Source organism: Myotis nattereri (assembly GCF_964212035.1).
Source record: "Myotis nattereri genome assembly, chromosome: 14".
Classification (NCBI taxonomy): Eukaryota; Metazoa; Chordata; class Mammalia; order Chiroptera; family Vespertilionidae; genus Myotis; species Myotis nattereri.
The window spans coordinates 58,976,361-58,997,006 of record NC_138089.1 but is presented as its reverse complement, the minus strand read 5'-3'; the positions used below and the strand labels follow the sequence as shown (position 1 = coordinate 58,997,006).

The following is a 20,646-nucleotide window of genomic DNA, read 5'->3' as shown; positions in this document are numbered from 1 at the left end:
GGGGCGCTGACCTCTGCGGTGACCCCCTGCTGGGTCACACCTCCGTGTGGTTCATTCAGGGTCTGTGGCTCTGGACGGGAATGTGCGGCTGCCCGCAGAGGAGGCGTCTCGCGAAGATGAGCAGCAGAGCGGCCTCTCTGGGAGACGCCGAGGGGAGCTCTCGGGGACAGAGGGGAGCAGTGGCATTTATTCATAGACCCACTTGAAGACAGCTCAGTGGAACTGCTGGAGTTGAACTGTTAAAACCTCGGGAACAAAGGCTGGCTATTTTAAACCCTCCTTGCACTTAGTTCAATGGAGAGCGGATAGAGGCACTGACCACACCGGGCATTGCTCCCAAGCTTGGCAATTCCTATTTTGTGCAGCATCTCAGGACGCGAGCAAAGCCTGCCAAGACAGATAACCCACTGGCCCTGCCTCCCCTGCAGAGACGTGGGCCGCAGAGGAGCCAGAGCCTCGCTCCCGCTGCTGGAGGGCATCCCCGGGTCTCACAGCCTCCCTGTCCTAGAAAATAAAGCAGCACAAAGCTGGGTGAACTCAGGTTACATCACCTCTCCATCCTCCCCCGCAGGCAGCGAAGAGAAACAGCGCCCCCAGCGGATGCCGCCCCCGTCGACAGCTGGCAGGAGCTGGCCACCTGCGGGCACATCTTCGCTAGAACAAGGGCTCCTGGGGCTCACAGTCACAACTGTCCTGGAGGACGGGGTTAGGGGGGTGGGGGGGGGGACCCTGAAGCTTCCCCAGCCCCCAGCCCAACCACGCCCTAAGCCAGGACAGCGCATCTCTGACCACCACGACCTCGGTGGGGAGGGAGCGGGTGTTCTCGAGGTCTCCCACCTCCTATGTGACACAATGTGAAAATGTGAATATGGACTAGGCCCTGGTCCTAAGGAATTAGTAATTTTGTTGGAGGTGATAAGAGCACTGCAGTTATATAACCAAGAAATGCCTTTATTTGGGGTAAAATAATCTATCTGGGACCAAATGAAAATACTGCAACTCTCCTAAAACGCGGGAGGTGACGAAATGCATGGTGAAGTGCTGCAGCTAGAGATGGGTGCATGGGGTTCCTAACACTGCTCTCTCCACTGTGCTCGCTCAGGAATCTCCACAATGTGGTTTTTTGCTTTGTTTTGATAAAAATAAAAAAGGCTCCCGGGCAATCTGAATGGTTGCAGAGCTGAGCTGGCGCAGTGGGATCCCCAAGAGGAAGCTGAGGCACAGGGTCACCCCCGCTCGTCCTGGCCTCTTCAAGCACAGGAGGCAGATCTGCCCGAATCCACGCGTGTTCAGAGCAGCCCAGACATGGCCACAGAGAAAGCCCCGAGGGCACCTGAGCGTCCAGTGAACCCGCAGCCATGTCTGCACCTTCCAAGAAACTAAGTTAAAGATAATCTCCATGGAAACTGTCTACTCTGATTTTTCCATGGTAACCAGTGAGAACATGAACACGAGAATTACCCAGCACCCTACACCACACGGGCCAGCCTGCCATCCAATCTGGAAGACAGAAGCTGCAAAGGGCTTATCCCCACTGACAACGAAAAGGACGGAAACTTCCAGAAACGCATATTCCACCACCCTCCATTGCCCAGACCACCCCATGCCACCCCCTCCCCAACAAACCAGGCAAGAAAGTTCATTCAGTCAGGGGACCCTCAAAATGCCAAAGGATAGAGCCAGAGCCGCCCCTAGCCTCACGCTGCCCCACGCTGCCCTCAGGCCCGTGTCCACGGAACTGACGTCCTGACCATCCTGTTCCAGACACGTGCTGGGCACCACAGGAGAGCGAGCGCCCGCCCCCAGGACACGAGGGAGGCTTGTGAGTCACTGCCTCCAGAGAGAGGGGCCGCCCCAGCGAGCAGAGTGCCTGGGGGTGGGGTGGGGTGGATTCCCAGCTGCTGGCCATCCTGGGAAGACTGCACGGAGGAGGTGCCACCTGGAAAGGATGGGGAACAGGAAGACGGCCCAAAGAATCAGTGAGACTTAAGCAACCGGGGCTCTTCCACTTGTGGATCCGTTCTTCCATCTTCAGGTTTCTGGGTCTGAAAAAGTAGCATGGAGGAGGACAGAAGGAAGGCCGGGGGGGGGGGGGGGGGCAGGGAGAGAGGACGGAGGGAAGGAGACTCAGGTGCCAGTGACCTGCCCACCCTCTGCCTCTGCATCACGTCACAGTGGGCAGGCTGCCTTCTAGCAGCCGTGGCTGGCAGTGGACGCCTGTTAGAGACGGACTCCTCACTGAGCTGACTGGGCTCTAACAAGCCGCCAAGGGGACTTGCGCTGAAGCGCGGGGGCCACTGCTTCTCACCAGGCTCGCGTTCCCAGGGACCAGGGCACTGGCAGGCCGCTCCTCAGCCAGAGCCCAGCACGTAAGAGGCCCATCTCGGCCCCAGAGGCCGAGCCCAGGCGCAGAGGCAGGTGCTGTGCTGGAGTCTGGGCCCGTGACACCAACACTTTCCCAAGATGCCCGTGCGCGTGGCTCCCTCTGCCGCACCTGCTGCCAAGAGCCCCTTGAACAGTCTGAGAAACGCGGAGAACAGGAGTGCGGGGAGGAAGGAGCGGCTCCTAAGACATGTAAACCGGGGTTCATTCCTGCTCCCAACACCCACCGCCCCTCCCTGCCAAGCGCTCCCTCAGACCCACTTCTCTCCATGGACAGCAACCCCAGCCAGAACCCTCCGTTGTCAGTAAGGGACCCACGTCCACCACGCTCCCGGAGGAAGCAGGTCTACGCGGCAGCAGGAAGCGGGCCTTCCCCTCACCTCGACGCCAACTCCTCGGACCCCAGAGCCTCGGCACAGGCAGGTCCGGGCCCAAGAACCCTACGTCAGGCCCAGCCCTGTGCAGCACCCCAAAACAAAGCGCGGGAGCTGAAGTGAGGGTGCAGGCGTGGCTGAGCCTCCACCCTCAGAACCAGAGGAGCCAAAGCAGAAACAGACCATCCTCAGGGAGGCGGAGGCCTCCTCCTCCAGGGCTGGCTCTGCCTGAGGCCCGGTCCTCAGCACCTGCCCGGAGGCGTCCTGGGCAGGAGGAGCAGCGGCCTGTGGGTCTCCCCTAGGTGTGAACACAGTCACCCTGACTGAGGGGAGGAGTCATCCGCTCTTGATGGGACGGAGGAAGGAAAAGGGACATTTTAAAAATAGCTAATGCTGAGCCCTTGCCAGGTGCCAGGCACGGGGCCACGGCCGCTGGCATGGGCCACCGGGTGGGAGGTCAGCAGGGAGGGCCTGGCCTCCCCCACGTGAGGTGAGGAGACAGGGCCTCGCCCTAGAAGTTGAGGTTGCTGTCTGCACTGGAGGACAGCCAGCCCCAAGCACTTACCGAGTGGGTGTTCAGTTTTCCTGAATTACCCAGAATTCCATACTCCCCCCGCCCACAGCCTTCCTCCCCAGTTGCATAATGGGCTCAGAGATGCGTGGAGGGAGGGCGAGAACAAATCGGAATAGACGAGACTTTGCTACTCGAAGTGATTTTTAAATGCTTCCGTGGTTGAGGCAGAATCAGTCCTGTGGCAGCTGGGACTTGAGGGGCAGGTGCCAAAGCCACGGTCAGCCAAGACATGTGGTCCTTAGGCCTCAGGGACAGGCCCCAAAGCAGACAGCAGGAGGGCGTGAGCGGCGAGGACCGGCTGCACGGATGCGCGCGGGCCCCACAGCCCCTCCGGAGGCCTCCTGCTCGGAACCCTCCAACCTCGCTCCAGCCTCACAACTTCCTGCCCACCCTCAGCCCTTCCTCTGCAGCCCCCCAAGCAGAGAGAGCTCCCCAACCACAGCAAAGAAACCCTCACCACAACTCGGCCAAGAAAAGGGAGAAAGTGAGACCCATTATTCACATTCTGAAGGGCTGGGAAATGGCTTTTGCTTTTCAACATGGAAAGCGCCTAAAAATAAGCTGTGAATTTCCCCCGAGGTTGAAAATAGCTCCACAGTGAACAGGGCCCCGTTCAGAGCAGGCTCAGAGACGGCCTTGGTTCCAACAGGAGCTGAACGCCTCAGAGCCAGGTCCTGGGCGGGGGTCCGGGCCGGGGGGCTGCCCCGGGCTCGGGGGGGCTGCCCCGCCCTGTCTGCCTCCCTGGCTTCTAACTGCCACACTCTAACAAGCCCACCGTCAGGAAGTCAAGACCCAGCACCTGGCCCGATGGGCTTCCTACAGTCCTCAAATGCCCGGGCGTGACTCATGCGGCTTCAGGGCCAAGGCCTGGAGTACGCAGAGCTGGGGGCGGGGTCACAGATCCGAGAGCTGGGGGGGAAGGGGGCACAGCGATGGTGCTCATGGGCTCCCGAGAAGCCAAGCCCCTGGCAGCCACACCACTCACTAGGCCTGACCCCATGCAGCCGAGCCCACCGTCGGGAAGCGCAAGGACAATCTCTGGTCTGTGGGCTGGAGCGAGATCTTCACTGAAAAACACCAGTTCCTAGAGGTCCTGTTTGTTATTCACCGTAAACCCAGGCCAGGGAAGGGGGGCTTTGCCTGGAACCACACTGCAGGGTTCAGACCCAGAGCCCACATGCTTCCCTCCACTTGAGCCCCCCGTGGGGAGGCCCACCCTGCCGTGTCCTGCTGGCTCCCTGCCCACAGGCCTCTTCCCAGATGACCAGGCCCCACCATTCTGGGAAGCAAGGGAGCCCATCTCATCTCTGAGCCAGGACTGAAGGACGAGAGGCCCCGCAGCTTGTCCAAGAAGAGGGGTGTGGGGTCCTTCCCTTGCTGGGCGGGGAAGGGCAGGAGTGTGGGAAGAGGGGTCCCTAGCGGAGCCCAAGGCGGGAGGGACCAGGCCTCCCGGTTCTATTCTGGGCAGCCTTGGCTCGCTGGGCCTTGGACAAGCTGCTTCCTGTTGTCCAGGCCAGTTTCCGGGGGTGGGAGAGGCCACGCTGCCTCCAGGGCCAGGAGGAGCTCCCGGCCTGCGGCCACTGGAGCCCGAGACCCCCCGGCTCGCAACCTCAGCTTCAGCGTGGGTTCAGCCAAAGCTGAATGCACCTTACTCAGTGAGGCTTATCAGCTATCAGTTTCCCCCAAATAGCATTGCCTATTTTAACTCAGGAACACGGAATGCCCTCTTACCAACCACGGTGCTGAAATGGCTTGTAGCTGAGGAACTTCCTTTCCGTGGTTTAAACAAAAGGAAGTGAGAACCACAGGGCCCAGCTGTGGCTTCAGCCCGCACCCTCCAGGAACCGGGGGTGCCGTGGTCTCGTGCCTCAGGCCTCACCCCCACAGGAGTGGGTGCCATGGCAACACCCTGCCAAGTGGGCTGCCCAGTCCCAGGCCCGGGCCCCAGCAGCCGGCCTGCTCTGCAGCCCTCCCGCTTGGCTGCTCACCCCAGATCTGAAACAAAGCAACACCACGAGGGCTGAAGTGTATTCGCTAAATGACAAGTCTTACTAGTCCCGTCCGTGACCAGCCTCTGACCCCCACCGTCTCCGAGCCCAATGCAGTTCACCGAGACCCAGGCCGCCAGGCTCAAACCCGCCTGCAGGCCACTTACCAGGTTCCTGGAGGAGCTGGCCAGCGCGGCCGGAGGCCTCTGCCCTTTCGCGACGTCTCCATAATCCACAACATCAAAGTTGCTCTTCCAGACCATCACCTGCCGAGACAAGCACACAGAATTAGGGGAGACACCCTCGCCACTCCTTCCTGGAGAAGATGGGCCCACAGGCCACCCCCATAGCTCTGGGCCAGAAGCAGGACAGTGATCCCCACCTGACACCCCAACTCAACTCTGGGACCTGCCCCACCTCCACAGAGAGCAGGCCTTTTGGACAGGCCTGGCGGGAACCTGGGCGGGCCACCACGAGGCCTCTGCACTTGCTGGTCCCCTGCCTGGGCGTCCTGGCCGCTGCTAATTCTCACCAGGGCCCCGACTTCCTTCAGGGCACCAGCGTCGCTGCTTAATCTGCCCCTTTTCCTCATCGTGTCTCCCCACTAAAACAGCGGTTCCAAGGGCGGTGGCCTGGCCTGCGGCCATGAGAAGTGGTGGGCATGTGGACTCCAGCCCGGACCACAGGGAGTGAAGATCCCGGTTCTACCCAACTCTAGGCAAGGGACTCAACCCTCTGTGCCTCAGTTTCCTCATCTGTGAAAAGGGCACGATCCCAGTTCCCACCTCAAGGGCTGCAAGGAGGCTCACAGCTCAGCACAGACACTGGCACCAGGGAGAAGTCGGTAACACCCGCTCTAGCTCACCTCTCACTGCGAGGACCTTCATGACTAGAGGCTCCTGGGCAGCAAGGGCGCCCCCTGCTGGAGGGTGTCAGCCTCGTGTGGCTGCCCTCGGGTAGGCCCACTTCCAGGACAGCGCCCACAGTATCCACATAAGATGCAAACTCAACGTGCCCCGGGCAACCCACTGCTGAGCCAATTCCAGCAGCAAAAGGGCCACCAGGACAGGAAGGGATGCTGGCAGAGGTCACCCTGAGGCTCTCAGAACCGACCAGGGAGGCAGCAGCTGCCCGGGAATGGGCCAGTGTGGACAGAAGCCCTGAGTGCTACCGGCTGCCTCCTGGACCGGTGCCATCCTCACCAGGACTTGCCGTGTGCCGTGAATTTACTGGCCTGGTTTCCTGCCTCCCATGCAACGAGCCAGGCCTCCCCGCCCAGGGAAGGCTCGGGGTCCCCTCTGCTTTCCTCCTCCTCGAGATTCGCACAGGCACTAGTGCAGGTCTGGGAAGACGCCTGCCGTCCCTACCTGAGCTGTGCTGGAAGTCCCCCTGCACCAACCCCCATTTCCTGGCAGAGACACAACCAACACCGGTCCACGGGGCTGGAGCTGGGCTCCCTGGGAGGGTGGCTGAATGGTCAGAGCTGAGGCTGGCATCAGAGAGGCCTCCTGGGCAACCCACCAGGTGAGGAGTGGCTCAGAATGGCCGCCTTCCTCCCTGGACAGCCAGCCACCCGGGAACCTGGAGGGGTTTCCCACGGGCGGAGTCATCAATGGCCCCCGAGGCCTCCCAGGTGCCAGGCCTGGGCCGGACCCCAGGGCCTCAGCTCACAGGGTGACAAGTAGGCCAGGCCCCCCTCACACGTGCCCTCTGCAGCCTTGGAGTCTGAAAATGCTGACATCCCCCGCCCTCCCCCGCCAACAGCACGCAGGCGGGCCAGGAGGCAAGGGCGCCGACCACGGAGTGGGGGCCCCAGGGCACCCCAGCTCTGCTGAAACTGTTTCCTTGCCACACACAGGATGGGGGATGAGCGGGCCGCCCACAGGCTGCCGTGCGGACTAAGTGAGGCAGAGCTCCGGCCACATGGCCTCCGCGCCCGGCTCGCAGTAAGCACCCACTAATGACCTCATTATTCACACATGATCAGGAGAAAGACGTGGTTTAAAGCTTTGCTTTAGCTCTTCCGTGGCAGCAGCCAGGCCCCCAGGCTGGTGTGGGCGGTGAGCGTTCTGAGACCCTGCCACGGGGCCGGCACCTGCTGTGGGGAGGTGAGGGCCCTGGGTCTGAGCACCCGCCCCAGCCCCGGCCTTGGTGGCCACTGAAAGCCACCAGGAGCGCTGGCCCCGCCTCCCGAGCCGCCTCAGCCGCCCGTGGGTCAGCACCGCCCGTGGGTCAGCACCGCCCGTGGGTCAGCACCGCCCGTGGATCAGCACCGCCCGTGGATCAGCTCCGCCCATAGGTCAGCACCGCCCGTGGATCAGCACCGCCCATAGGTCAGCACCGCCCGTGGGACAGCACCGCCCGTGGCACCGCCCGTGGGACAGCACCGCCCGTGGGACAGCACCGCCCATAGGTCAGCACCGCCCGTGGGTCAGCACCGCCCGTGGGACAGCTCCGCCCGTGGGTCAGCACCGCCCGTGGGACAGCACCGCCCGTGGGACAGCACCACCCGTGGGACAGCACCGCCCGTGGATCAGCACCACCCGTGGGACAGCACCGCCCATAGGTCAGCACCGCCCGTGGGTCAGCACCGCCCGTGGGTCAGCTCCGCCCGTGGGTCAGCACCACCCGTGGGACAGCTCCGCCCGTGGGTCAGCAGCGGCGAGACCCAGGCCGCTCCTTACGCACCTGCTCGTCGGAGCCGCCAGAAGCGAAGTACTCCCCTGTCCTGGAGAAGGCGACAGTGGTGGCCGGACCCTGCAAACAAGAGAGAAAGCACACACGCAAAGGTCACCTAGATTCCAGAAGCACCGCAAGAAACCTGGAGCTGAGCGACCGCAGCCACGGGACAAAGGGCTGAAGGCCTCATTCGGCCTCGCTCCCCAACCCGGGCATGAGTGCCACCCTAAGACCTCTGCCAGGACAAAGGCAGGTCACAGACTGCGGAATGAGCAGGACAGCCCACCCTGGCAGCCACGCTGGGCTGGCACCACTGTCCCCACTTCCCACGGAGGCCAGCAGCCCGAGAGGCAGCGACTGATCCCGGCCCGGGCGGCGGGTGCTCTGGCCTCCGACCCGCACTCAGACCCTCCTCCTACCGACCCCCCGGGAGGCTCCGGCACTGGCTCGCCAGCGTCTGCTTAGTGGCTGTGTGTCCCGGGGTGGCCCTGTCAGCAAGGAGGACCTCTGGGCGGAGCAGCTGCCCTAGAACGCAGAGGCTCTCCCCTGGCCATGGCAAGAACATCCGCTCCCGGCCTCACCGTGGGCTGCAGGCCGGTGACAGAGGCCAGGCCGACAGCTGGGTGATGTTGAAACTAATGAGCTGTCCCGCCGCCCCCTTTTTTAATCCTCACCAAGAGGATATTTTTCCCATCGATTTTTAGAGAGAGAAGGGAAAGAGACGGGGGGCAGGTGGGGGGAGAAGAGAAGCAGGGAGGGAGGGAGACAGAGAGGTGAGAGCCATATTGACTGGTTGTCTCCCACACTTGCCCCGACTGGGGCCAGGGACTGAACCTGCAACCCTCGGGTCTGTAGGGAAACCAGCCAGGGCTGTTCCCCCGCTTGGTTATCCAAGCCAGGAGGTGTGACCCCCCTCCCACTGGAGCAGCCCAGGCGGCCCACATGCCCCAGGCCAGTCACACTGCGGCCTCACCCCCCGCAGGCCAGGCCCCTGGTGGCCACTGCCCAGCCCAGCGAGGCCGTGTGCACACGCTGCAGGAACATCGGTGGGTCTGTATCTGAGCCTGTGATTGCACCACGACCAAGCTTCCGAGCACAGACAGCAGCCCTGGGTGGGGTCCGGGCTCAGCGACGGCTGCCTGCCCGCACCGTGGGCCAGCTGGGGCGCGTGGAACCATATGCCACTGGTCCCTGTGCCACTCAGTCACTCCACAGCGACACGAACACCAACTGCACAGCCACAAACACCAGATTTAACTCCACCCACACCCCGCCCACCACCCTCTCCCAAATAGCTCTGGGACCTAAACCAAATGAGATGCTTCAGAAAATACAGAAAAATAAGCCTCGATTTCAAGGGCACTGCCTCCCCGCGTGCCACACGGCTCCAGGGCCTGGCTCGGGGACACGGCTTCGGAGGGCAGCGCGGTGGGTGGGAGCCCTCCCTCTCGGGCTTTTCCTGCTGCAGCGAGGGGAGCTGGGGGAGGAGGCTCCTGGGCAGTCCTGGCCCCACGTCTGTCCTGGACACAGCAAGGAACAGGGACTCCCTTTCCTCCTGTTCTCTGGCAGGGCCCAGGCAGGTGGCACAAGAAGACTGCAGAGCTCAGAGAGGGCACTGCACCCCCAGCCAGCCCGGGGCCCTCGGATACCAGGCCTGGCCTCTGGGACTCAGGCCCTGGGGAAGGAGACCTGATGGGTGGGGCTACTAGGGGCACTGCAAGCAGACCTGCAGATCCCGGGCAAAACCCCACTCAGGTATGGAGCCCACCCCACACAGTTGCCCCACACAGCCACCCTGGAGCCCAGGAGTTCCCGCACAGCCGCCCGCACAGCCACCCCACACAGTCGCCCCCACACAGCCACCCTGGAAGCCAGGAGTTCCCGCACAGCCGCCCGCACAACCACCCCACACAGCCACCCTGGAGCCCAGGAGTTCCCGCACAGCCGCCCGCACAGCCGCCCTGGAGCCCAGGAGTTCCCGCACAGCCGCCCGCACAGCCACCCTGGAGCCCAGGAGTTCCCGCACAGCCGCCCGCGAGCCCAGGTGCTCCCACACGGATGTGCAGGTCTCCCTCCCGCTTGCTGTTTGAGTCTCCCAGGGCAGTGGTGCCTGAAGAGCCTGGAGACCCCAGAGACCCCGAGGCCAGCAGGGCAGCGGCTCCAGGCGCCACTCCAGTGGGACAGAAATGCCTGAGGTCCTGAGGGGACAGCGGCACTCAACCAGCCCAGGTGGTGTCTGACAACCACGTCCAGATGCCACCTGCCCCTCCCACCCCACTGAGCTCCCGAGTCGAGTCCCTACTCAGCTGCAGGCCAGGCCCAGCACTCTGATGGGGGTCATAGGTCTGATGGGAGCAAACCCGTTCCTGCGTCTCACCCCACTGCCCAGGCAGCGAGGGGACCACAGAAACTGCCGCCTCAATCGGCCCCACTCCACGCTGCGCAGGCCCTCACCTGGTGCCCATGGAGCGTGTAGAGAAGCCGGCCCTCCATGAGGTCCAGGATCTTCAGGGTCGAGTCGCTGGAGGCTGTGATCAGGTAGTTTCCCGACGGGTGGAAGGAGAGGGCGTTCACAGCAGCGCTGTGCACTGGGGAAGGGACACTCGTCAGGCGTGGCTGGGAGGCCCCGGGGCCCTGCTGAGGCTTGAGGACGGGCCATCAGGGCCAATCAGGGCCACCGAGGCTGGCCCGGGGTGCCCCGCTCAGAGGAGCTCTGGGGAGCCCCATCGGCCTTCCAGGACAGCTGCTCGACCCGTGAATGTCCTGTGGACGCCTCACAGGGCTGGTGGGGAAGGGCCCACAAGCTGGCTGGAGCGGGGAGACTGCACTGCCTCTGACCAGCCCTTTCGGTCTCAGAGGCCAAGCCAAGGGGCACAGCTGGCTGCACAGCTGCGGTAAAACCCCGTGACCACACCTGGGGGGGCTGAGGCCCAGGGGACAGAGAACGGGGACTCGGAGCTCTAGCTCACGCTTCCAGCGAGGGCAGGCCAAGCCCTCAGTGGCCTGGGCAAGCCGATGACTAGAATCAACTTGGTGCCAGGAGCCCAGCGTGGGATGGACAGAAGCCAGACTCAGGGCCCTGAGTCGCAGACCCAGATTCACAGCTTCGCGCTGCTTGGCCGTGGGCAAGCCCCCTGTGAGACGGGGAGCAGCCCTGCTCTGCTGACCCCCAAGCCTGTCACGGGGTGATGGACCTGCACGTGCCTGGAAGCCACAAAGCACACTGTGGCTCTGGGGCAGGGACTGCGGGCCACATGTCTGAACAGCTAGTGTGGGCTGCACATATGGGCCTCGCCCACCTCCGCAGGACGGGCGCTCCCAGGCCCGGCACCTGCCGACTCCCTGCTGAGCTGGGAACCAGAGCGGCTGCAGCCAACAGCCCCTCGCCCGAGACAAACACACCAGCCCCCTCCTCCAGCCAAAGGGCCATCCACCCGGCGGCCCGACATGCCCTGCGGGGAGCATGACCATGGGACAGCTGGCCACACAGTGTCGTGAACGGAATTCTCCCAATAGAGTCAACATCCTCACGGGCCCAAAGCCCACTCAGGAGCGCCTAGTGTTCCCCCGTCACCGGGGTGCCCTGGCTGTCACTGTGTTCTTAAAACCTCCCCCAGGGTTTCCTTGGCATCAGGGACAGCACCGCGCAGGTGGCTGCTGCCAGGCACCAGGAGTCCCTCTTAGGGAATCAGCCTCCCTCTGGGCAGGAGAGAGCCTCTCGGGAGAAGGTGCTGCCACGGGGGCTGTCTGGGGGCTGCTTGGCCAGGTCCCTCCAGCAACACAGAGGGTGGCCCCCCAACCCCCAGGCTCTCCTGGCGCTTAGGGTGGGGGGATGGGCTCGCTGCCCTGTGAACATCACCACGTACCCTGCCCAAAGCTCCAAGGGAATTCGGTTGTTTGCGGGGTACCCCAAGCTCCCCGGAGCCTCTGACCCACAGTAGGCGGCAGGGGACACAATGCTGGGCTCCCCAAGTGGCGCTGGTACAAGAGGGAAGGGCAGCAGCAGAGCCCGGCTGAAACCTCCCCACAGGGTCCCTCGGGCCTGGGCCCCTGAGGCCACCCGAGTCCCCAGCCCTGCCAGTCGCTGACCTCCCCCACCCCCACCACCAAGCCTGCTCCCTAGGACCCAGGGACCTCTCCACAGCACCCTCCACCTTCCCCGACTGCTCTGCGCCACCCCCTCCTGACCGCCCGCTGCACACCCCGCTTGCTTCCCCTGGCTCTGCCTCCTCAGCCCTCCTGCTGGGAGAGGGGCTCGCACCCCTTCCTCTGGGTGCTTTGTGGGCCTTTTTCTTCCGTGGCCCCACAATTGCAGGGGCCCAGGATGGGGCCTCGGCTCTCTTCATGCTAGATCCCCGGGCCCAGCTGGCCCCTCCACCCACAGCACTGGCTCCTACCTCTGCTCCAAACCCAGCCCGGCCTGACCCTGCTCCACTGATGCTCGGCCCCCACTCGGACATCGGGCACGGGCAGCCCACCTGCCTGCCACCCAGGCTCACTGCTTCCTGCCACGCAGCTCTCAGCACTGGTCCTCACGTGCCTCTCATCCCTCACTCCAGGGACGCGGGTTCCAGCGCTGCAGCCAGCCTGCACCTTTGGAACTGGGCCAGTGCATGGCATTCAAGGTCTTCCCCAATGGATGCCCACTGCTGCCCCTACCACCAGGCTCGACCCATCAGAGGTGGGCCCGGCCTCCCCAGCCATGCTGCCAGCACTGCATGACCATCCTCAGGACCCCGTACCGAGGGCACTGTGGCCACCCCTTCACAGACGGGGCAGCCTGCACAACCGGCACCTCCCCACTCTCCCCGTCCAGGGCTCCTCTGTGCCAGCCCACCTTCCCCAACGTCGCCTGGAGCAGAAGAAAGGCCTCTAAGCCTGGAGGGGGGAGAGGCGTGGCCGCCAAGTAGAGGGCAGACCCCCGCTGCAGTTCTGTTCTAGACGCCTCTGAAATGGGCATCCTCAGTGACAAACCCCAGGGCTCTGTGGAGAAAATAATCGATTCCTGTGGCTGGCCCTGCCACCTGGTGGCCGTGCAGGGTACTGCAGGTGTTGACCACGGAGGCTGGCCTGCAAGGACACCAGACCTAACTCCAGACTGAGACCCAGCATCAGCAGCATCATTGTCATGGTCACTCGGACTTCCCTGGCTCCCGCTTAAGGCCTGGCACTTTCCAAGCTCTTCCATGGACCCATTCTATCCTCCCAGCACCACCTGCGAGAGGCCCCATCGTTGCCCCAGGAAGCCCAGAGGGGACACGACCCACCCAAGTCACGCAGCTAGGACACTGACGTGGGTGCAGAGCCCCCTCCACCACGTGCTTTTAAGACCACCCGCTCCCCCTTCTTGGAGGCCTGTCACTTTGATGACCCCAAGAAAGTGCTGTCCTCAAGCATCCGAGAATCCGCGAGGAAGGCTTGTGGGGTGTTGCTCTGAACCCCACGCCCACACCTTGTCCAGACGTGTCCTTCCCGTGTTCAGGTTTGAATTCTGGAAGTGAGCCCATGAACTTTAAACTTAGTCCCCTGTGCAGGTCCAGGGCTGCCAGCGCGGCCCTGGAGGGCAGAGCCTCTAATACAGGGGGAGGCAGTGGCACCGGCAGCGCCTGGGGTGCCCCCAGAGAGGAGCCCTGACCCAGCAAGGGCTCCCCATCCGGCCCTCATAAGTGGGACAAAGGGCTTGGTGGACACCAGGCCGTGCCATGGTCCATCTCCTGGCCGAGGCTGCCGCCCCGGAGATCCTGGAGGACCAGGCGCCTCCTACCGAAAGGGCCGCCCGCAGGCTCCGGGCGCAGGACACTCACGCTGATAGTGCTGCAGGAGCCGGTGGGTCCGCACGTCCCACAGCTTCACCGTGTTGTCCATGCCGGCGGCCGCAATGCACGTGCCACTGGGGTGGAAGTCCACGTAGGTGACGAAGCTGGAGAGACAGGGCTGTCACGTCACAGAGGCCTGTGCTGGCGCCGCCCCCCCTCATCTGCTCATGCTGTCCCAGAGCCCTCCCCCCACGTCTCTGTAGCAGGTGGCCAAGGGGAGCGAGGAGGAGCGGTGAGAGAAACCTGAACAAGGCCCAGCACCCACATCTAAATACGAGGAAGAAAGCAGCCTTCAGGCCGGAGGTCAGCGGCTGCTGGGGCTCCGAGGCAGAGGGCGCCCTCGCCGGGGCTGGAGGCAGGCAGGCCTGCCGCAGAGGCGCACGCGAAGGCCAGCAGGGCCTGGGGCCCTCAATGTGCCCGGGCGGAACCCCAGGTGGGTGGCGTGGCCAGCTCTCAGCGGGGCTCTCACTGAGGAGGCCGAAGCTCGGGTGCATTTAGGAACCCAGAACAGGGGAGTCCTGCTGAGCTGCAGGCCCCTCCCGCTCCCGATGACATGCAGTGTGAAGAGCCACCGCCCGCCACAAGGTCATGATCCCGTTCACTTATAAAGCCACCACCGCACAGGCATCACACCTACGTGCTTTTGGAGGGTGTGGGTTCAACTGCTTTCAGAGAGACGTCACAATTCTGAGGAGCAGAGAGTGAAGAGGGGCCCCAAGAATGACGTGCCTTGGGGTAGAGCTCGCCCCAAGGGGTTAAGCTTCCCCCTTATTGGTAGGGATGGGGCTGAACCTGCCAGCCACTAGGAAAGCTGGAGCCAGGGCTTGGCAGAGATGGCTGCCCAGGCCCTGCTTTTCTGCAGCACCGCGGGCGGAGGCGGCGGGGACTCACCCGCCGTGCTCGCAGTACGAGTGCACACACTCCCGGCTGGTCTTGTCCCACAGCTTCACAGTCTTGTCATCACTGGCGGACACGATGAGCCGCCCGTCGGGGGAGAACCTGAATCAGGCGAGGCAAAACACACCACAGGCTGACAGACGCCACGGGCGCCACACCACCTCCCACAGCCACCCTCCTGCACTGCCCACTACGGACCCCAGGAACCAGCAGGCTACATGCCTCGCTCTGACCCGAGTGCCCCTGGGCCGTGCAGCCCCTCTGTGAGATGGGGCAGGCACGGGCACGGGAGGGGCGATGTGCGCACTGCCTGCTGGCGCTGTTGGTGTGAAGGTGGCCTACAGCCCGCAGTGCTCCAGGTCCCGTCTCTGTGACTCCGAGTGGGTCAGCAACACACAGCTGCCAGCAACAACATGGGGGTTCTGGGGCGCCGCCACTTGTCTGCTAGCCTGGCCCCTCCTTTCTCAGGAGCCTGACGGTGAGGCCTCAGAGCCTCAGGGACCTCCCAGCACAGGGAACGGGTGCCCTGGAGAACATGTAGCTTGCATGGGGTCCCCAGAACACAGCCAGTCCCTGACCATGGTTCCCAGTGTCGCAGACACCCCCAACCTCCTCCACTGGGTCAGAGGCCTGATAGGGGAGACCTCTGTTGAAGGAAAAAGCTGAAGCAGACACATGTGCTGGCAATCCTTGGCCTCTGAAAGGCCCTGAGGGTCACCCCACCCCTCAGCACCGCTCCCCACACCAAAGGGAAGGCCAGCAAGACGCCTGGCCCCGTCCCACAGATCTGGACAAAATCCACCCGAGGAGCAGACCCCCCTGGGAAAGGAGGCAACCTCAGTGCCAGGGACGGGCTGAACCCAGCTCTGCACACGCCCACCCTGTGCCCTGGGGCAAGATACTGCCCTGTTCTGAGCCTGTTTCCTCATCCACAACTGGAGTGACACCCCCACACCCCCACCCCCCGCAGGGCTGCCAGGAGGAGTCAGAGGAAGCGGAGAGTGGCAGTGCTGACAGTGGCAGTGCTGACGTCTTAGCTGTTATCTTGCCCTGGGCTGTTTAAGCCCTGATGTCGGTCACCATGACAACCAGATAACTCACTTGTCACTCATCAGCTCAGAGAAGCTGTTCAACAACTTACAGTGGAAGAGGTACTGTAGTTTCCATCGCCTAGATAAGGAAGCTGAGGTTCAGGAAGATTATAGAGTGGCTAATGTGCCCAAGGTCACAATGCTGGCTGGCACCTGGCAGGCCCTCTGTGCCCCCCACCCCCGGTGCCTCCGAGTCTCGGGCAGGACGCTCACTTGGCACAGCGAACCCAGTTGATGTGCTGGCTCAGGGAGAACAGGAACTTCTGGCGATGGGTCGACCACACCTTGACTGTCTTGTCGTCGGAGGCTGTCACGAGGGACTGGCCATCGCTGCAGAAATGGACGCTCCTCACTGTGGCCGTGTGGGCACGAAACACCGTTGACTCACCTTTGCTGCGAGGACAGGCATCCAGAATCAGCGACCTGAGGGCCTCTGGCATCAAAGCTGGCCCTACCCCTTGGGAGCCCGTCCCTAAGTCCCAGGCCTGAGCGTCCAGAGCCCCCACGTCACCCACGTGCAGCAGCAGCAGGCGTGTCGTTTCCACAATGGCCGGGCTCAGCCCCCAATTCCTCTCCCGACCCTGATGGGAGGGCCCCCATGAAGCCTCAGCTTCTGATGGCACCTCCTCGGGAGTGGGGAGATGTCCCACGGTGACCGTCCAGACCAGAATAGGGACCTGGGTGGGGACAGCGCTGGCCCCAGGGCCCAGGCTCAGACAAGGACCACACAGTCCGGAACTCACACATTGGGTACCCAGAGGCGCACCGTCTTGTCGCGGGAGCCCGAGGCCAGCAGGTGTCCGGAAGGGGAGAAGTTCACAGAGGTGATGGCGTCCTTGTGGCCCGCGAAGCGGTAGGCACGCGACTGCGGCTTCATGTGCCAGACCATGAGGCACGAGTCCATGGAGCCGCTGGCTGGGGAGAGCGGGACACCTGACCCTTGGCTCTGCTGGGCCTCGCGTCTCCGGCAGGGCTTTGGGGTGACAGGGACAGGAGAGCAGCAGCTCCCCTGGCCCCACGGGAACAGGCCACACCGCCAGTGAATGCCGACCAGGCGAGTGAAGCAGGCCCGCATGGGAACCGGACCAGAGACGCCTTCCTGCACCAGCCCTGGCTGCAGGTCTCCCAGACACCCCACCCCCTGAGGGCACTAGAAAGCAAGTCCAACCCAATGGCCTTGACCACTCAGAAGCCAAGGGAGGTCCCCAAAAGGGACCAAAAATGATTGTAGTTTCCAAGACCAGCAGCCTCTGGCGGGGAGCTTGCCCCTGAGATGAAGAGGGAATCTCGCCCAAAGAAACAAGCAAGACACAGCCACGCCAGCAGCGCACGAAGCCCCGCGCGGGCACAGCTGCAGCACAGGGCGGGGGGGGGGGGGGGGGGGGGGTGCCGGGCCTGCTCCACATCCTTCCCTCTGGTGGCATCTCCTGGGCGCGCCCACATCACCGTGGACAACACTCAGTGGGGGCCTGAGGAAAAGGAGCCGCTGTGTGGGCCCACTCCACAGGCCAGATCCAAGAGGGGGACCACAGATCCCAGTCCCACCCGCAAAGGCCGTGTTCACTCTATGGAAGGCGCCCAGCCTCTCTGAGCTCACACCTCCAAGCCCAGCACCCAGAGAGCGGGCTGCCCGAAGCGCGACGCAGGTCCAGAGGGAGCATGTGGGTCCTCACAGTGCCCTGCTCCCCAGGCCGCACCCCCGGGGGACGCCTGGCCTTCTCAGCTCGTGCCCAGGACAAGATGCCTCCTCTTACCCAGATGTTTCGTGTTGAGACTGAAGTCCACACAGGTAACTGCATCTCGGTGGCCCTTAAAATGCCTCTCCAGCGAGGGGTCCTCCTGGGGAGACCAGGGTCAAGTGTGGGACAGCTGGAGGAGGAAGAGGCTTTCTGGGTGGGCGGGGGGTGGGGGGGTGGGGGGGGGAAGGCGGGGCGGGGTGGTTACAATACTCACAGCAGGGCCCTGCATAAATAAAACCCTAAGGAACCCACTAGAAGACCATCAGATCTGACAAGTAAGTTCAGTAAGGTTGTAGGATACAAAATCAACATATAAAAATCAATTGTATTTCCGTATCCTACCAGTGGACAATCTGAAAAAGTCAGCTAACAATTCTATTTATGATACACTTTAAAGATGTAAAATAGGAATAATTTAACGAAAGAAGTATAAGATGCATCCAGTGAAAAGTATAAAATACTATTGAAAGAAATTTAGGAAAAAAAACAATTAGGTAAATGGAAAGATATCCCATAGTTTGGGAAACCTGATATTTTTAAGGTGTAATATCCCCCAAATTGTTCCACGGATTGGACATAATCCCGATGAAAATCCCAGGTGGCTTTTTTTTTTTTTTACAGAATTTGACAAGTTGACCTAAAATTCATATGAAAATGTGAGAGCCAGAATAGAAAAAATCTTTTTTTAAATCTTTAAAAAAAAACACAAGAAAAATGAGCCCTGTAAGCAGCAGTTTGGCAGCTCCTAAAAAAATTAAGGAGTTTATTTATCAAATGACCCAGCAATTCAAGGCAAACCCCTGAAAGAACGGAGAACGGCGCCCACACAAACACCGGCACACAAATGCTCCGAGCATTTCAGCCTAACACAGTGGTTCTCAACCTTCTGGCCCTTTAAATACAGTTCCTCATGGTGTGGTGACCCCCAACCATCAAATTATTTTCGCTGCTACTTCATTACTGTCATGTTGCTACTGTTACGAATCGTCATGTAAACATCTGATATGCAGGATGGTCTTAGGCGACCCCTGTGAAAGGGTCGTTTGACCCCCAAAGGGGTTGCGACCCACAGGTTGAGAAGCGCTGGCAGGATGCCTCACTGGACGAATGGGTCAACAACATGGGGTCTGCCCACATGACAGAAGGTCACTCAGCCATGGGAGGCACGAAGCACCGACACACGTTACACGCTACAACACGGGTGAACCCAGAAAACATATTCCTAGTGAAAGAGCCAGGCACACAGGCCACGTTTTGTCTGATTCCATTTATACACAATGTGCAGAATGGAGACAGAAAATAGGTTAGTGTCTACCAGGCGCTGGGGGAGAGCCCGAAACAGGAAGGCGGTGACGGCTTACTGGGTATGGGGGTTTCTGAGCTGACAAAAAAGTTCTGGAATGAGACAGTGATGATGGTTGCATAATAAACGCTGTGAAGCCACTAAAAACCACTGAGTTTTACACTTTAGAAGGGTGAATTTCATGGTATGTGAATAATGTCTCATCGTTATTTTTTTTTTTTTTTGAGACCCAAAGAGAGAAAACGGGTGCCTTTCAGCAGCCCCGCATCCCAGGAATCGCACCCCCTTGCGCTCAATCCCACGGCGCAGCGGCCTGTGAACCCAACCCCGAGAAGGCACCTGGTGGCAGCCACCATCCCCACCCCACCCAGCGCCAGGCCCCCGGTCAGGACCCCCAGAGCATCATCCGACCAGGAGTGTGGAGCAGGCCCACGTGGGAGCCTCTCCCTCCCGGGCAGCTCCCGTCTCGGCACTGAGGTAAACACCTCCCCCCCCCCCCCACCGCCCCTCACCCCCAAGTACCACCCGGGAGCCCAGCAGGGTCACCGCCACCCGACAGAGCTGTAACCAGAACAAAGGTCCCCACGGCCCGGGGCCCAGCTCCGCCCCCAACACACCTGCCCGCGTCCCCTTTCAACAACAGAGGGAGTGGCAGCTGGGGGAGGGCCCCCAACAGCGCAACTGCCCTACCCGACTCCCTGGGAAGAACCAGCGTAAGGCAGTGCCCACCTCTAGGCTCCGCGGGCAGAGACAAGTTCAGGCCCACCCCTGACCCGGGGCCCCTGGCATCTCCAACACCCTCTCCCCCACCCCCATGACTCTGTGGTCCATCCCCCCGAAGGTGGTTTGTATTCACTGGGGACGGGGCGGGGTCTTGCGGGGAGAGCACTAGATTAGGGATCAAAATGCGGGGGCCCTCGGCTCAAGTAAGTCCCCAGGTGCCCACGAGGACCAACAGGCCACCACCCAGCCTCCCGGACTCTCGACCCAGCGGGGGGCCAGCAAGTTCGAAACAACCCCTCTGGCCTCCGCGGGAACGTTCGCCCGGCCGCCCGCACAGGGCCTGGCACGCAGGAGGCGCCCCGACCCAGCGCGCCCTGCAGGCGGGAAACCGGGGCCGTGGAGACGGGCTCGGAGCCCGGAGGCCCTCGTTCCCCACAGCCAGTGCCCCCGCCAGGTACCCATGGTCCGTGCGCGGAGACGAAGGCCCGGCGGCTGCCGCCAGCAAGCACTTACCGCACAGGGCGCGGCCATGGCGGGGCCCAGGGCGCCCGAGGCGCCGCAGGAGCCCGAGAAGGCAGCCGCTGCCGTTGCGGCGCGTTCAGTTTCCGCGCCCCCAACCGCCGCCAATAGCAACGCCGGTCGCGTCCCTTCGCCCCGCCCACCGCGGTTAAAGGAGACGCAGCGCCTCGGCTATTTGCTCCCCTACCGGAAGCAGAGCTGTAGGGCCGGCTCCACGGCCTCCGCCCCAACCTTTGCCAGGCCAGGCGGCCTGTGGACGGCGCCGCCCAAGGCCTCTGGCCACTGACGCTCATCCTCCCTGAGAATTTCCAAAGCCCTGGCCGAGGCGTTCGCCCCACCCGCCCGTAGCCCGGTTACCGAGCCGGCGAGCACAGCTTGCTGGGAAATGCAGTTCCAAGACGGCCGCCACCTGACGTCTGGAGGAAACTGGGACTACATTTCCCAAGATGCCTTGAGGGCGGGATTGAGAGCCCGGGATTAACCACCGGCGGCGAAAGCCGGAAGAATCCCGGAAGTGAGTTCTGGTCTGTTTACCCTCCTAAAGCGCTAAGTAGGCTGCGT

At 62.5% G+C, this 20,646-nt stretch overlaps 1 protein-coding gene across 3 annotated transcripts in view; it reads right to left on the bottom strand.

Annotated features, from left to right (window-relative positions):
• Window positions 1–20,431, bottom strand: part of POC1A (POC1 centriolar protein A) — a 34,753-nt gene extending 14,322 nt beyond the window's left edge. Inside the window, exons 1-9 of one of the 3 annotated variants that reach the window (XM_081106510.1) lie at window positions 20,080–20,431; window positions 17,556–17,640; window positions 16,545–16,716; window positions 16,015–16,194; window positions 14,705–14,812; window positions 13,802–13,917; window positions 10,452–10,585; window positions 8,007–8,075; window positions 5,486–5,584 (exon numbers count right to left, since the gene is read on the bottom strand). In XM_081106510.1, coding sequence (XP_080962636.1) covers window positions 5,486–5,584; window positions 8,007–8,075; window positions 10,452–10,585; window positions 13,802–13,917; window positions 14,705–14,812; window positions 16,015–16,194; window positions 16,545–16,716; window positions 17,556–17,640; window positions 20,080–20,097 — 981 coding nt within the window. In that variant the 5' untranslated portion in view covers window positions 20,098–20,431. Of the gene's footprint in view, window positions 1–5,485; window positions 5,585–8,006; window positions 8,076–10,451; window positions 10,586–13,801; window positions 13,918–14,704; window positions 14,813–16,014; window positions 16,195–16,544; window positions 16,717–17,555; window positions 17,641–20,079 lie in introns of those variants that run through there. The other 2 variants (XM_081106511.1, XM_081106512.1) reach the window with 2 other exon arrangements.
• Window positions 20,432–20,646: the final 215 nt, after the last annotated feature.